Source organism: Scyliorhinus torazame, chromosome 14, assembly GCF_047496885.1.
Source record: "Scyliorhinus torazame isolate Kashiwa2021f chromosome 14, sScyTor2.1, whole genome shotgun sequence".
NCBI classification, from domain to species: Eukaryota; Metazoa; Chordata; class Chondrichthyes; order Carcharhiniformes; family Scyliorhinidae; genus Scyliorhinus; species Scyliorhinus torazame.
Window position 1 is genome coordinate 34,601,095 of NC_092720.1, and position 13,223 is coordinate 34,614,317.

Genomic DNA, 13,223 nt, shown 5'->3' on the forward strand with positions numbered 1-13,223 from the left:
GGCGTAATATTGAATCAACCCTGTGTCTCTACTCACTGACTGTCTCCACTGGAAAGAGGCAGATCATGTGCGTGGTGTCCTTTATATATGGGTTGGTGTAATGCCCCCTGTGGTCGTGTCACCTCCTTGTGTATCGTGAATGTCTATTGGTCATGTCCTTTCTACTTGTTCTATTGGTTGAGTGTGTGTGTGTGTGTGTGTGTGTGTGTGTGTGGGTGTGTGGGTGTGTGGGTGTGTGGGTGTGTGGGTGTGTGGGTGATGTTTCTGGTCCTCCCTCTGGTGTCTAGCTAGCCTACATGCATTTACATTGATGCACATCACCACACTATTTATTTGCCTTACTGCTGCAGACAGTCATGCCATCTCAACTCAGATACTGCAGGGAGAGCTTTCATTGCCAGCTCAGTGGACTATTCACTAAAACAGAAACAGTGGGTGCCACCATCTCGTTCCTGATCATAACCAACAGAAATATTATACCCATCATATCTTAGGTTAAGTGTTTCCACGATCTTGATTAGTCATCCATATGGCCAAGAGGAGCACCTCAGAGTCTCGTGACTCAGTACCATCGCAGCGGGAGAGTCGATGGCAAGAAGGGGTAACTTGGTGGCAAAGCAGGAAAGAAGACTGGGTCATTGCAGCATCAGCAGCGGCCCCTCTAGCAAGCGACTGAAAGAGAAGGGGGACTGGCAGAAAGGAGAGGGGATGGGAAGGTGGCAATTAGGTCAGGAAGTGGAGGTTGGGAAATCAGGCAATCAAACCAAGAGGTTGCAGTACCTGAAGTAAGAAAGTGGAGGCTGGGTGGGAGCCAGGAGTGGGAGTAGCAGCACTAACTGGGGAGGAGGTGGTGACAGAGAGGGCGAATCACCATTCCTTAAATCCGGCAATGGGAGGAATATTCTTGTTCCTCCTGGCTCCACATTCAGGTAAGTATATATTTTTTAATGTGGCCTTTGTCGGCCAAGGATTGCCTGATCGGAAAACCCAGTTTATGGACTACCAGAACTGGGTGCCTCAGGGCAAATCGCTCTTGCAATGGAGGATTCAGAGATATTGGACCCTTATTTGCACATGCATATTGCCAGTTCTTGGCTTGGACATCTTACGATGATGTCTTGGCCCTCAGCAATATGGCAGACGGCACAGATCTGGCTCATAACGAATGCTTGCTTCCTGCCTGTTCCAGGGAGACTTAGGAAGTTGAATTTCTAGGTCTACGTATCCAACCAATTTGGGGCCAATGAAGCATTTCGTCACAAGGGAAGAGCTATCAACAGATAATCCGACCAAAAACCAGTCTTGTGCACCTCTTCGCAGTTAGATTCAGAGTAGAACTAGCAGAGGGCTAGGAGTATGACACCTCTCATGGGCAAAGAACAGTATCAAAAAAAGGAACAAATAAAAATAATCACCAGTATTTCAAACTTCATTATGTGGTGCCATTGTTTTTATTGCAATGATAAAATAAAGGAAAAAAAACAAGTTACCAGAGAAGAATTCCATCACCAACTGCGCTAAACAGGCGGTCACTGTTAGCATCCATAGGAATCAAATGTTTACAGTCAGGATCCGCTTCTAACGCTTTGTTAATCCAATTAACAAAAGCAACCTTCTCTTCCTCTAAAATTTAAAAGAATAGCTTTCAGTCAATTCTTGTCACATTTAATACAAGTTGAAAAAGATTAAGGAGTCACAGGATAGAGGTAAATGGGTGCTCAAGGTGGTTAAAAACGATTCATTAACATCTCTTGAATTGGTCTTTGGATTTCTTCATTTTTATCCGTCAAGTATATCATGTGCTGAAGTTGGACTGGAATTCTTCACCTTCTAGACGCAAAAGACAAAAGTGCTAACACCAAATTACAACTGCGCCTTCAAATAAAAGAAAAATCAACGAAGAAAAACAGTTGCGTTGTTCTGAAGATGAAAAGTTAGGATCTGGATTAGGGTGATAAAAATTGGATAACAAATCTGAAATGATGGCTTCATTTTTTTTTCACCAAATTAGTCATTAACAGCAGTCAATTGTCTGACCAGGGGGAAGTGCAAATGATTCGAGCAGGCTCAATTGAGCAGTACTACCATTGCTGAATCCCCCACTATCAACATCGTGAGGGCTACCATTAACCAGAAACTGAACTGGAGTAGCCACATAAATACTGTGGCTGCAAGAGCTGGTCAGAGTCCCCAAAGCCTGTCCGGCATTTAAGGCGGAAACCAGGGCTGTGATTGATATTCCCCCACTTGTCTGTATCGGTGCAGCTCGAACAACACTCAAGAAGCTTGACACCGTCCAGGACAAAGCAGCCCTCTTAATCGGCTCCCCATCCATCACCTTCAATATTTACTCCCTCCCTAATACACAGTGGCAGTGGTGTGTACCATCTACAAGATGCACTTCAGCAACTCACCAAGGCTCCTTCAACAGCACCTTCCAAACCCACGATCTCTACCACTTAGAAGGACAAGGGCAGCAAGCACATTGGAACACCAGCACCTGTACACTCGCCTCCAAGTCACTCACCATCCTGACGTGGAACTATATTGCTGATCCTTTGTCAACGCTGGATCAAAATTCTGAAACACACTGAACAGCACTGTGGGTGTACCTACACCACATGGATCACAGTGGTTCAGGAAGGTTACTCGCCACCATCTTCTCAAGGACAATGACGGATGGGTTACTAATACTGGCTTATCCAGTTATGTTCACGTCCCAGGAGCAAATGAAAACAGAAAATTCCTCAAAATTACACATACCTTGGAGTATTTCCTTTTCTAAATATTTTTATTTCCATTCAAATCCTGATGCAAACAAGAGTCAAACATTTCTTCAGACATTGTGGGCGAGATTTCCTGATATTCACTCGGAAGTGCTGGCTCTGGCGAGAAAATTAGGGTCAGTCCCCAGAAATGCAGCACTTGAGAGCAGATGCCTGACGCTGCAAGGCTGGCGGGGCGAGGCCCATAGAGCCAGCATCACCAGCTCCACAGAGATCAGGGCACCATTTTTAAAATTACTCTTTCTCCCCCTGCCACCCACCCCTGCTGCACCCCACACGTAAGGGAAACACCCCCAATATGGCTTCCCGAGGGCATCCCCCCTTAGCACCCTCCTGTCACAGCCATTCCATGCCGCTGTCACGTCATTTCCCCGCCGCCCCTTCCCTCCCCGGGGCTACATTTAAAACATTTGTAAACCTCGCTGGCGTGATGTCACAATAGTGTTCAATTCTGGTCATAGTGTTCAATTCTGGTCGCCACACTACCAGAAGGATGTGGAGGCTTTAGAGAGGGTGCAGGAATGTTGCCTGGTATGGAGGGCATAAGCTATGAGGAGCGATTGAATAAACTCGGTTTGTTCTCACTGGAACGAAGGAGGTTGAGGGGCGACCTGATAGAGGTATACAAAATTATGAGGGGCATAGACAGAGTGGATAGTCAGAGGCTTTTCCCCAGGGTAGAGGGGTCAATCACTAGGGGACATAGGTTTAAGGTGAGAGGGGCAAGGTTTAGAGTAGATGTACGAGGCAAGTTTTTTACGCAGAGGGTAGTGGGTGCCTGGAACTCACTACCGGAGGAGGTAGTGGAAGCAGGGACGATAGGGACATTTAAGGGGCATCTTGACAAATATATGAATAGGATGGGAATAGAAGGATACGGACCCAGGGAGTGTAGAAGATTGTAGTTTAGTCGGGCAGTATGGTCGGCACGGGCTTGGAGGGCCGAAGGGCCTGTTCCTGTGCTGTACATTTCTTTGTTCTTTGTTTTGTTCTTTATTAGTGAGAGGGAAATTCTGAATGTGGGGGAACGAATGGCAGGGAAACCTGTTAATTTTATTAAAATGTATTAAACTGTATTCAAGGTTTAGAGGAGATGTACGAGGCAAGTTTTTTTACACAGAGGGTAGTGGGTGCCTGGAACTCGCTGCCGGAGGAGGTGGTGGAAGCAGGGACGATAGTGACATTTAAGGGGCATCTTGACAAATACATGAATAGGATGGGAATAGAGGGATACGGACCCAGGAAGTGCAGAAGATTTTAGTTTAGACGGGCAGCATGGTCGGCACGGGCTTGGAGGGCCGAGGGGCCTGTTCCTGTGCTGTACTTTTCTTTGTTCTTTGTATTGAAATGAGGTTACTGCCCTTTCTGGGTGGGACCCTCATTGCACATCACTGGCGAGGCGCGGAGAAAAATCGGAAAAAGATGTCTCACAGGCGAGAATCTCGTTTTCTAATTCTGTGCCTACGTCACCGTTTGCACTCGAGGCAAACTCAGACGCAAAATCACCCCCTATATTAATATATAACTTTTCAGTATAACGTGATCCTTTGAATTCTAGCCTGAATGGGCAGCACGGTAGCAGTGGTTATCACTGCTGCCTCACGGTGCCAAGGACCCGGGTTCAATCCTGGCCCCAGATCACCGTCCCTATGGAGTTTGCACATTCTCCCCGTGTCTGCGTGGGTCTCACCCCCCACAACACAAAGATGTGCAAAGTAGGTGGATTGGCCATGCTAAATTGGCCATAATTGGAAATTTTTTAAATAAATAAATAAAGTCCAGCCTGAAGAGGCAGCTTGAATGTTCTAATAATTGCCTTTAAAAAGAAATGGAAATCAAACATCTCTTCAGCTCAAGGTATATTCAGACAGAATACGCATACCGCCATTGGGCTTTTAGCTCTCAAGAACCACAACCCTCAAGGATGCAGCAGATCAATTAGTTACCAATTTAAATTTCCTGTTGATAAAAAAATATATCTACTGCTAGATGTGGATTATGTAGTAGCCAAAACTCTCCAAATGTGAGCCATTAGTGTAAACTCTTGTATTGGATGACGTAACTAAGTTAAGAATAATCCTTTTTTAATTATCTTTTATTGTCACAAGTAGGCTAACATTAACACTGCAATGAAGTTACTGTGAAAATCCCCTAGTCGCCACACTCCGGCACCTGTTCGGGTACACAGAGGGAGAATTCAGAATGTCCAATTCACCTAACAAGCGCGACTTTCAGGACTTGTGGGAGGAAACCCACACGGGGAAAACATGCAGACGCCGCACAGTGACCCAAGCCGGGAATCGAACCTGGGTCCCTGGTGCTGGGAAGCAACAGAATTAACCACTGTGCTGCCGTAGATATTTGAAACAGTGCCACTCGAGGGCAAGGCGTCTCTCTCTTTAAACTTAGAAACTAAAGTGAAAGTCAAAGGCCCACTGGCACATCCAAGGCTAAAGAGAATAAACAAGATGACAAGATAAATAAGGATGGAGTGATTTGGAGATGCCACAGTGTAAAATTAAATCTTGGGGTTTTAGCTCTCAAGAACCACAACTCAAGGATGCAGCAGATTAATTCGCTATACAATTTACATTTCCTGTTGATTAAAAAGACATCTACTTCTAGATGCGGGTTAAGTAGTGGCCAATGAGAGCTATTAGTGCAAGCTCCCGTTTTGAATGACTTAACCAAATCCAATTTAATATTTTAAAATCCCCCAGTCCAATTGAGGAATAAAATTTGAGGGAGATCAGGAGTTCTACAGTTTTGAGCGATTCAAGAATATTTAGAAAATAGTGTGTTGAATCCAGGTTTTAACAAAGATTTTATGCTTACACGTTCAACAAGCAATCTTGCCCACCCATTTTTACAGTGTTGAAGCTGCTCAACACTGGTACAGATGAGGTAACCGTTAAAGCGGGGAAACTGTACAATCAACTATATTCATTGGTGCATCAAAAATTGTTTTTGCATTTGGCTGCCAAGCAGGGTGACCAAACTAGTATTTAAAAGGTAGTCCTCAGGGCAAGGAGGGCAGAAAACAGGCAACTCCTGGATGGAACTAGCTGACAGTAAGAGTCTAGAGTGGGGGGAAAAGTAGGGAGAGAAGTAACCATGGGGGTTGAGGAGGGAGTGAGGCAGTGACTCATTCAGGTCACCGACAAGAATGGCTCTGAAGCCAAGTTGTCACAGTTTTCTGCTCCTGGAACGGAGGCAGCTCAAAGCCCTAATAGTAGCGCTCAGTGGAGAATGTATAAGGGCTAACAGGAATTCTGCAGTCATTTAAGAATGAATAATTTAATGAGATTACAATGAGTTGTGCCTTCATTTTGCTGATATAATTGATTTACTCATTTGTAAAAATACTTTGCATATTCTCTGCGACTTTAACTTATTTTCTCTTTTGTTCCGTTATCCTTATGACGCCACCAGACTGCGTGGGGACCTCTGTCATACAGACTAGAGAAGACATGATGATTTCATCTGGAAATGCAGCCACGCTGAAGGCTTAATTTCCCACGTTTCTGACAATAAATCTTGAGAATGCAGCTATATTCTGGGTAGTACCACACAACATTAGGCATAATTTAGGTTGCATCCATGGTTCAGCGGCAGAATTGCTATTTCCGACTCCAAAAGTTGCGGGTCCATCTCATTCAATAGGCTCGGCCACAGAAGGTGGATCCAGGTGCTGTCCATCAGGCGAGATATTAAACCAAAGCTTCATCTGCCCTCACGTAGCTATTTATAAGGAGAGCACGGGAATTCTCCCCCATATCCTGAACAACATTTATATTTCAGTCATAATGAAGAGGCCAACAGAGGAAAGGGGGGGGGGCGGGCACAGGTCATCCTATCATCACTTTAATTGTATACAATTATTACACAATCACTGAAACAACTACACGATGACATAATTAAGTTCCAACCCACCATCAGACTCACCAAAATCGGTTGCATTCTTGGACACGCTCATCTCTATCAAGGACGGTCACCTCAGCACTTTGCTTTATCGCAAGCCCACGGATTACCTCACGATGCTCCACTTCTCCAGCTCTAACTCTAAACACATTTAAAAAGCCATCCCCTATGGACAAGCCCTCCGCATACACAGATCTGCTCAGACGAGGAGGAGTGTAACAGACATCTACAGACGCTGAAAGATGCCCTTGTACGAACGGGATATGGCGCTCGACTCATTGATCGACAGTTCCAACGCGACACAGCAAAAAACCGCACCGACCTCCTCAGAAGACAAACACGGGACACAACCGACAGAGTACCCTTCGTCGTCCAGTGCTTCCCCAGAGCGGAGAAACTACAACATCTTCTTCGCAGCCTTCAACATGTCATCGATGAAGATGAACCCCTTGCCAAGGTCATCCCCACACCCCCACTACTTGCCTTCAAACAACCGCGCAACCTCAAACAAACCATTGTTTGCAGCAAACTACCCAGCCTTCAGAACAGCGACCACGACACCACACAACCCTGCCATGGCAATCTCTGCACAACGGGCCAGATCATCGACATGGGTACTACCATTAGACGGGAGAACACCACCCACCAGGTACGCGGTACATACTCGTGCGACTCGGCCAACGTTGTCTACCTCATACGCTGCAGGAAAGTATGGCCCGAAGTGTGGTACATTGGCGAGACCATGCAGATGCTGTGACAACAGATGAACGGACATCGCGCGACAATCACCAGGCAGGAATGTTCCGTTCCAGTCGGGGAACACTTCAGCAGTCAAGGGCATTCAGCCTCTGATCTCCGGGTAAGCGTTCTCCAAGGCGGCCTTCAGGACGCGTGACAACGCAAAATCGCCGAGCAGAAACTTGTAGCCAAGTTCCGCACACAAGTACGGCCTCAACCGGGACCTGGGATTCATGTTGCATTACATTCATCCTCCACCATCTGGCCTGGGCTTGCGAAATCCTACCAACTGTCCTGGCTTGAGACAATTCACACGTCTTTAACCTGGAATTACCCCTCTCTCTGGATCTGTAAAGATATAATTACCTGCAAATGCTCGCATTCAAAGCATTGTCTTGCATCTTTGACTTTGTCTATATGTATGTTTCTGGAAACTACCTCTTCACTCACCTGAGGAAGGAGCAGTGCTCCGAAAGCTAGAGATTTGAAACAAATCTGTTGGACATTAACCTGGTGTTGTAAGATTTCTTACTGTCTTCACCCCAGTCCAACGCCGGCATCACTACATCATCACTATAATTGAATAGCCATTGGGAACAAGTTTCCATCTGTCATACAAAATTAATTATTTTTTAATGGATCAATCTTGAGAACGATCTTACGGGGGCTGCATAGGAAACAACAATTCATTCGGAGGACGTCCGAGGGCACACCCAGGACTTCCCCGGTGCCAGACATTTTCTTCGCAGAAAGTAGTTAAATTCACATTTGAGCTTCCATACAAATAAGAGGTGGTGTTCCAGTCAACAGTACCACTGAAGAGCGACTCCCACAAACAGCAGTTTTATTCCAGTATTACATGTTGACTTCCTGTTTCAATCAATATTGGATGTTAACAGGCAGCTGCAGCCACTGTTCCTGGGACAGACCGGGAGGTCCATCCAACTTAATCGCTAACAAGTCGCCTAATGTTTTTCCCGTAATTATCTTTCAGAAGACTGACAGCTCAGTCATATTTCTGCAGAATTGTGGAGAAGGGGGGTCTGCACCGCACACCAAGCTAATTCCATGCATCGCTCTTAAATGGATCTGCTTTGTATGAAATGCAAGGTCAAGAAATAGGCCATTTCCCTGTAGTGTTTCAAACACTGCTCCGACACAGACCGGACATTTGTGGCAACTTATCGAAAATTAAACAGCAGATAGCACAGGAAGCTGGGGCGACTGATGGATGCAAGCTGGCTTTGTACAAGATTCAGTGGTAGAGTGGTTTTACATGGTCTGCTTTTGGAGTCGGTTGATTATAGAAGTCAACAGGCAACATCAGCGTTTGATGTTGCACCTCATCAGTGCCTCAAATACACTCAAAATCCTTCCCGGGCTTCTTATCACGAATATCTATCCACATGAAAGGAATAAGCAGATGGAGAAGGCATCGTTTTTCACCATGGAACTGTCTGCAAGCACATAATGTAGTATGGACCGACTGCTACTCATGAACAGCAGTATTTTTTCTATGTAGAGCAGGGAAAAGGAGCAGTAGTGGTATTGTCACTGGGCTAGCAATCCAGAGGCCATGGGTAATTCTCTAGGACCTGTGTTCGAATCCCACCACAGCAGATGGTGAAATTTGAATTCAATAAAAATCTGCAATTAAAACTTTAATTATGACCATTGTTGATTGTTGTAAAAATTCATCTGGTTCATTAATTCCCTTTAGGGAAGGAAATCTACCACCCTTTCCTGGTCTGGCCTACATGTGATTCCAGACCGACAGCAATGTGGTTGAATGCCCTCGGAAAGGGACTAAGCAAGTCATCCATTTCAATGGCAATTAGGGGTGGGCAATAAATGTTGGCCCAGTCAGCAGCGCCCACATCCCCCAAATGATTAAAATATATTGTAAGCATTATTAAAATATTACAATATTAAAAGCTACAATCTACGAATGACATTTACAAGTCAGGCCAAATTACTCTGAGAGGTTCTAAACTTTCTAATTCACATTACTTAATAATAATAATAATAATAATCTTTATTGTCACACGTAGGCTTACATTAACACTACAATGTAGTTAGTGTGAAAATCCCCTAGTCGCCACATTCCGGTGACTGTTCGAGTACACGGAGGGAGAATTCAGAATGTCCAATTCACCTAACAAGCATGTCTTTTGGGGCGTGTGGGAGGAAACCGGTGCACCCAGACAACCTGCATAACTAGGGCTGTGGACAGGGTTTTAAACTAATGGTGTGGAAGAGTGAGGATTCAGAGAAAGGAAGACTTAGAAATCCAAGGAGAAAGGTAAAGGCATCAGAACAGTACAGCAATGTGGGTGAATACAAGCAGAGGGGGACAGGACACAAGTTAACAGAAAATGTACATTGGTGAATACGTTCATTACATGCAATAGAAGTTTTTTAAAATTAAGGTTCTTTATCGGAATGCAGAAAACATCTACAGTAAGATAGAGGTAACCCTTTGCACAAATAGAGATAAATGATTTTGATCTAATCATCATTAGAGACATGGTTACAAGGTGACCAAGGTTAGGAAATAAATGTCCATGGTGTACAATATTTTGGAAAGATCGACAGAATGGCTAAGCAGATTGGGTAGTCCTGATAGTAAAAGATGACAAAGGACATTAATGAGAAAGGTCTGGTCTCAGAGATCATAAAGTAGAATCAGCATGGGTAGGCATTAAGAATAGCAAGAGTCAGGAAACAGTTTATGGAAGCAGTTTAAAGGCCCTCTAACAATAGTCACATTGTTAGGCAGAGCATTAAACAAGAAATTATTGGAGCTTGCAACAAAGGAAATGTAATAATTGTTGGGATTTTAATTTTCATATAGGCTTGGACAATTTTATTGGCAAGAATGGTCTAGAAGATGAGATGTAGAATGTTTTGAGGGAGTTTCTTGAAGCAATACATTATGGAAGAGACTAGAGATGAATCGATCTTAGATTTACTATTGTGTAATGAAGCAGGGTTAATTTGTAATGTCATAGTAAAAGATCCACTGGGCATCATGATCATAATACCACTAAATTCTGCATTAAGGTTGAAAATGGCATAAAATCCAATTGCATAAATATGAGGGGAGAGTTGGTTAAATAGATTCGAGATAATGGAGGTAATTGAAAAGTGGGAAACTGTTTTAATTCAAAATGCTCGCGGAAAGTACATTCAACTGAAAACCAAAAATTCAGTGAGAAAGAACCATCCACGGCTCATTCAGGGTAAGTACTAGATGGACAGCATGGTAGCAATGGGCAGCATAGTAGCACAAGTGGCTAGCTCTGTGGCTTCACAGCACCGGGGTCCCAGGTTCGATTCCCCGCTGGGTCACTGTCTGTGCGGAGTCTGCACGTTCTCCCAGTGTCTGCGTGGGTTTCCTCCAGGTGCTCCGGTTTCCTCCCACGGTCCAAAGACGTGCAGTTTAGGTGGATTGGCCATGCTAAATTGTCCTTATTGACCAAAAAAGGTGAGGAGGGGTTATTGGGTTACGGGGATAGGGTGGAAGTGAGGACTTAAGTGGTCGGTGCAGACACGATGGGCCGAATGGCCTCCTTCTGCATTGTATATTCTATGTTCTAGATTAAAACAAGAGATTTACAACATTGCGAAAAACAGTAGCAAGTCGGAGGATTCGGAGTGGTTTAGAAACAAGCAAAGAACAACCAGAGAGTTGCTAAAATGGGGACTAATAGGAGTAAACCAGCCAGAAATATAAAACAGATAGCAAGAATATTCATAGGTTTATATAAAAGAGAGTATCTAAAGTAAGTGATGGTCCCTTAGAGGCAGAGACAAAAGAAATTATGAAGAATGAGGAAATTTAGGGGGCATTGAACAAATAGTATCTTAATTTAATTTAATAATCTTCATTGTCACAAGCAGGCTTACATTAGCACTGCAATTAAGTTACTGTGAAAAGCCCCTAGTTGCCATATTCCGGTGCCTGTTCGGGTACACAGAGGGAAATTCAGAATGTCCAATTCACCCAACAGTACATTTTTCGGGACTTGTGGGAGGAAACCGGAGCACTCGGAGGAAACCCACGTAGACACGGAGAGAACGTGCAGACTCTGCACAGACAGTGACCCAAGGCGGGAATCAAAGCTGGGACCCTGGAGCTGTGAATCAACAGTGCTACCCACTGTGCTATCACACCACTCCTTGAAGACACATGTTTCACACCAGGAATAGACCATATTTAGCCCGGGGCTAAAAAAAACAAGAACATTTATATCAGTAGGGAAAAAGTATTGGAGAAACTTAAAGGACTCAAATCTGATAAATCCCCAGGACCTTCTGGCTTACACCCTGCAGAGAAAGTGAATACGTTAGCTATGAACAGTCCCACTAGATTGAAAGTTGGCAAATGTCATACTTCTTTACTTCTTTTCAAGAAAGAAGGGAGAGAGAAAACCGTGAACTCAAGGCCAATTAACCCAACGTCAGTTGTTTGGAAATGCTGGAATCGATTAAGAAGGAAGTCTTAACAATGTATTTGGAAAAGCACATGATGATTAAAGCAAATCAACATGATTTTCCTAAAGGGAAATCCTATTTGCCAAATGTTTTGGAGTTTTACTAATCAGTCGGGTAGAGAATGGAGGAACCAGTCGATACAGTATGCCTGCCATTCCAAAAAGGCCTTTTAAACGTGCCAAACAAAAGGCTAATAGGCAAGATGAAGGCTCATGGAGTTGTAGGTAATATGTTAGCATAGAGACAGGAGTGCTTATTACAACAAGTGGCTGTGAGGGAATAATTAATCCAGGCTGGACTGTAAGTTCAATCTGTAACACACATCATCAGTGCTCCTAAGATACAAGAAGTTCTTTTTCTAAAGTGTTCTAGTAGTCTCCATTTATAGTCCAATCAATGTCACATGTTCAATTAGCAATTCCTTTAAGAAGGTAACTGCTACACACTGTACATTGCTAAATGGATAGGAAGCAACGAGTGGGCATAAATGGGGCTTTTTCAAGTTGGCAGGCAGTGAATAATGGATTGTTGCAAAGGTCAGTGCTGATGCCTCAGCTATTTACAATCTATATAATGATTTGGATTAAGAGACAGAATAACATATCCACGTTTGATGACAACAAACTGGGAAGAAATGGAAGCTTTGGGGAGGACATAGAGGGGCTGCACAAATATATACCAACAGGTTAAATGAGTGGAATATAGTGTAGGGAAACTGAAGTTATTCGCTTTGCTTGAAAGAATAGGAAACCAGAATAATTCTTAAAAGATCTGCAGTCCCTCAGCGTGGTTGTGGTCCTCACGGCCTCTCACGTGGTCGAAATGTTTCTTTACTGCCTTGTCGCTCAAGTCCACTACAAATAAAACTGGCCCCGACTGGGACACGATTCGGTCTGGTAACCATGGTGGACCTGAGGCAACATTTCTGACAAGGACCAGGTCACCTACTTGAAAGGTCAGTTCCCTTTTCCCGAAGTGTGTTGTTTCCTCTGAGTGGCTTTCCATGCATCCTCCCTCCCTGACAAATTTGGGAAGACGAAGTCCAAACTGGCTCAGTAATTCTGCTAGTGTAATGCCCGTGGTAACATGGGGAGTCATATTGTAAGACAAAAGAAAGTTGGCCAACCCAAGGTGCAGTTGTCTGGTGGACTGCTTCTTCAAAGCTGCCTTGAAAGTTTGTGCAGCTCTCTCCGCAGTGTGAGGGGGGCTGGTCTGGTATGGCAAATGCCATTCGTTCTAACAAAATGCTGAAAGTCCTCACCAGCGACGACTGTGCCGTTA

At 44.2% G+C, this 13,223-nt stretch overlaps 1 protein-coding gene across 7 annotated transcripts in view; it reads right to left on the reverse strand.

Annotated features, from left to right (window-relative positions):
* LOC140389625 (plastin-1-like) overlaps window positions 1–13,223 on the reverse strand; it is a 194,578-nt gene that overhangs the window by 58,097 nt on the left and 123,258 nt on the right. For all 7 annotated transcript variants that reach the window (XM_072473903.1, XM_072473906.1, XM_072473905.1 and 4 more), the window contains exon 5: window positions 1,491–1,623. In XM_072473903.1, coding sequence (XP_072330004.1) covers window positions 1,491–1,623 — 133 coding nt within the window. The remainder of the gene's footprint in view (window positions 1–1,490; window positions 1,624–13,223) is intronic.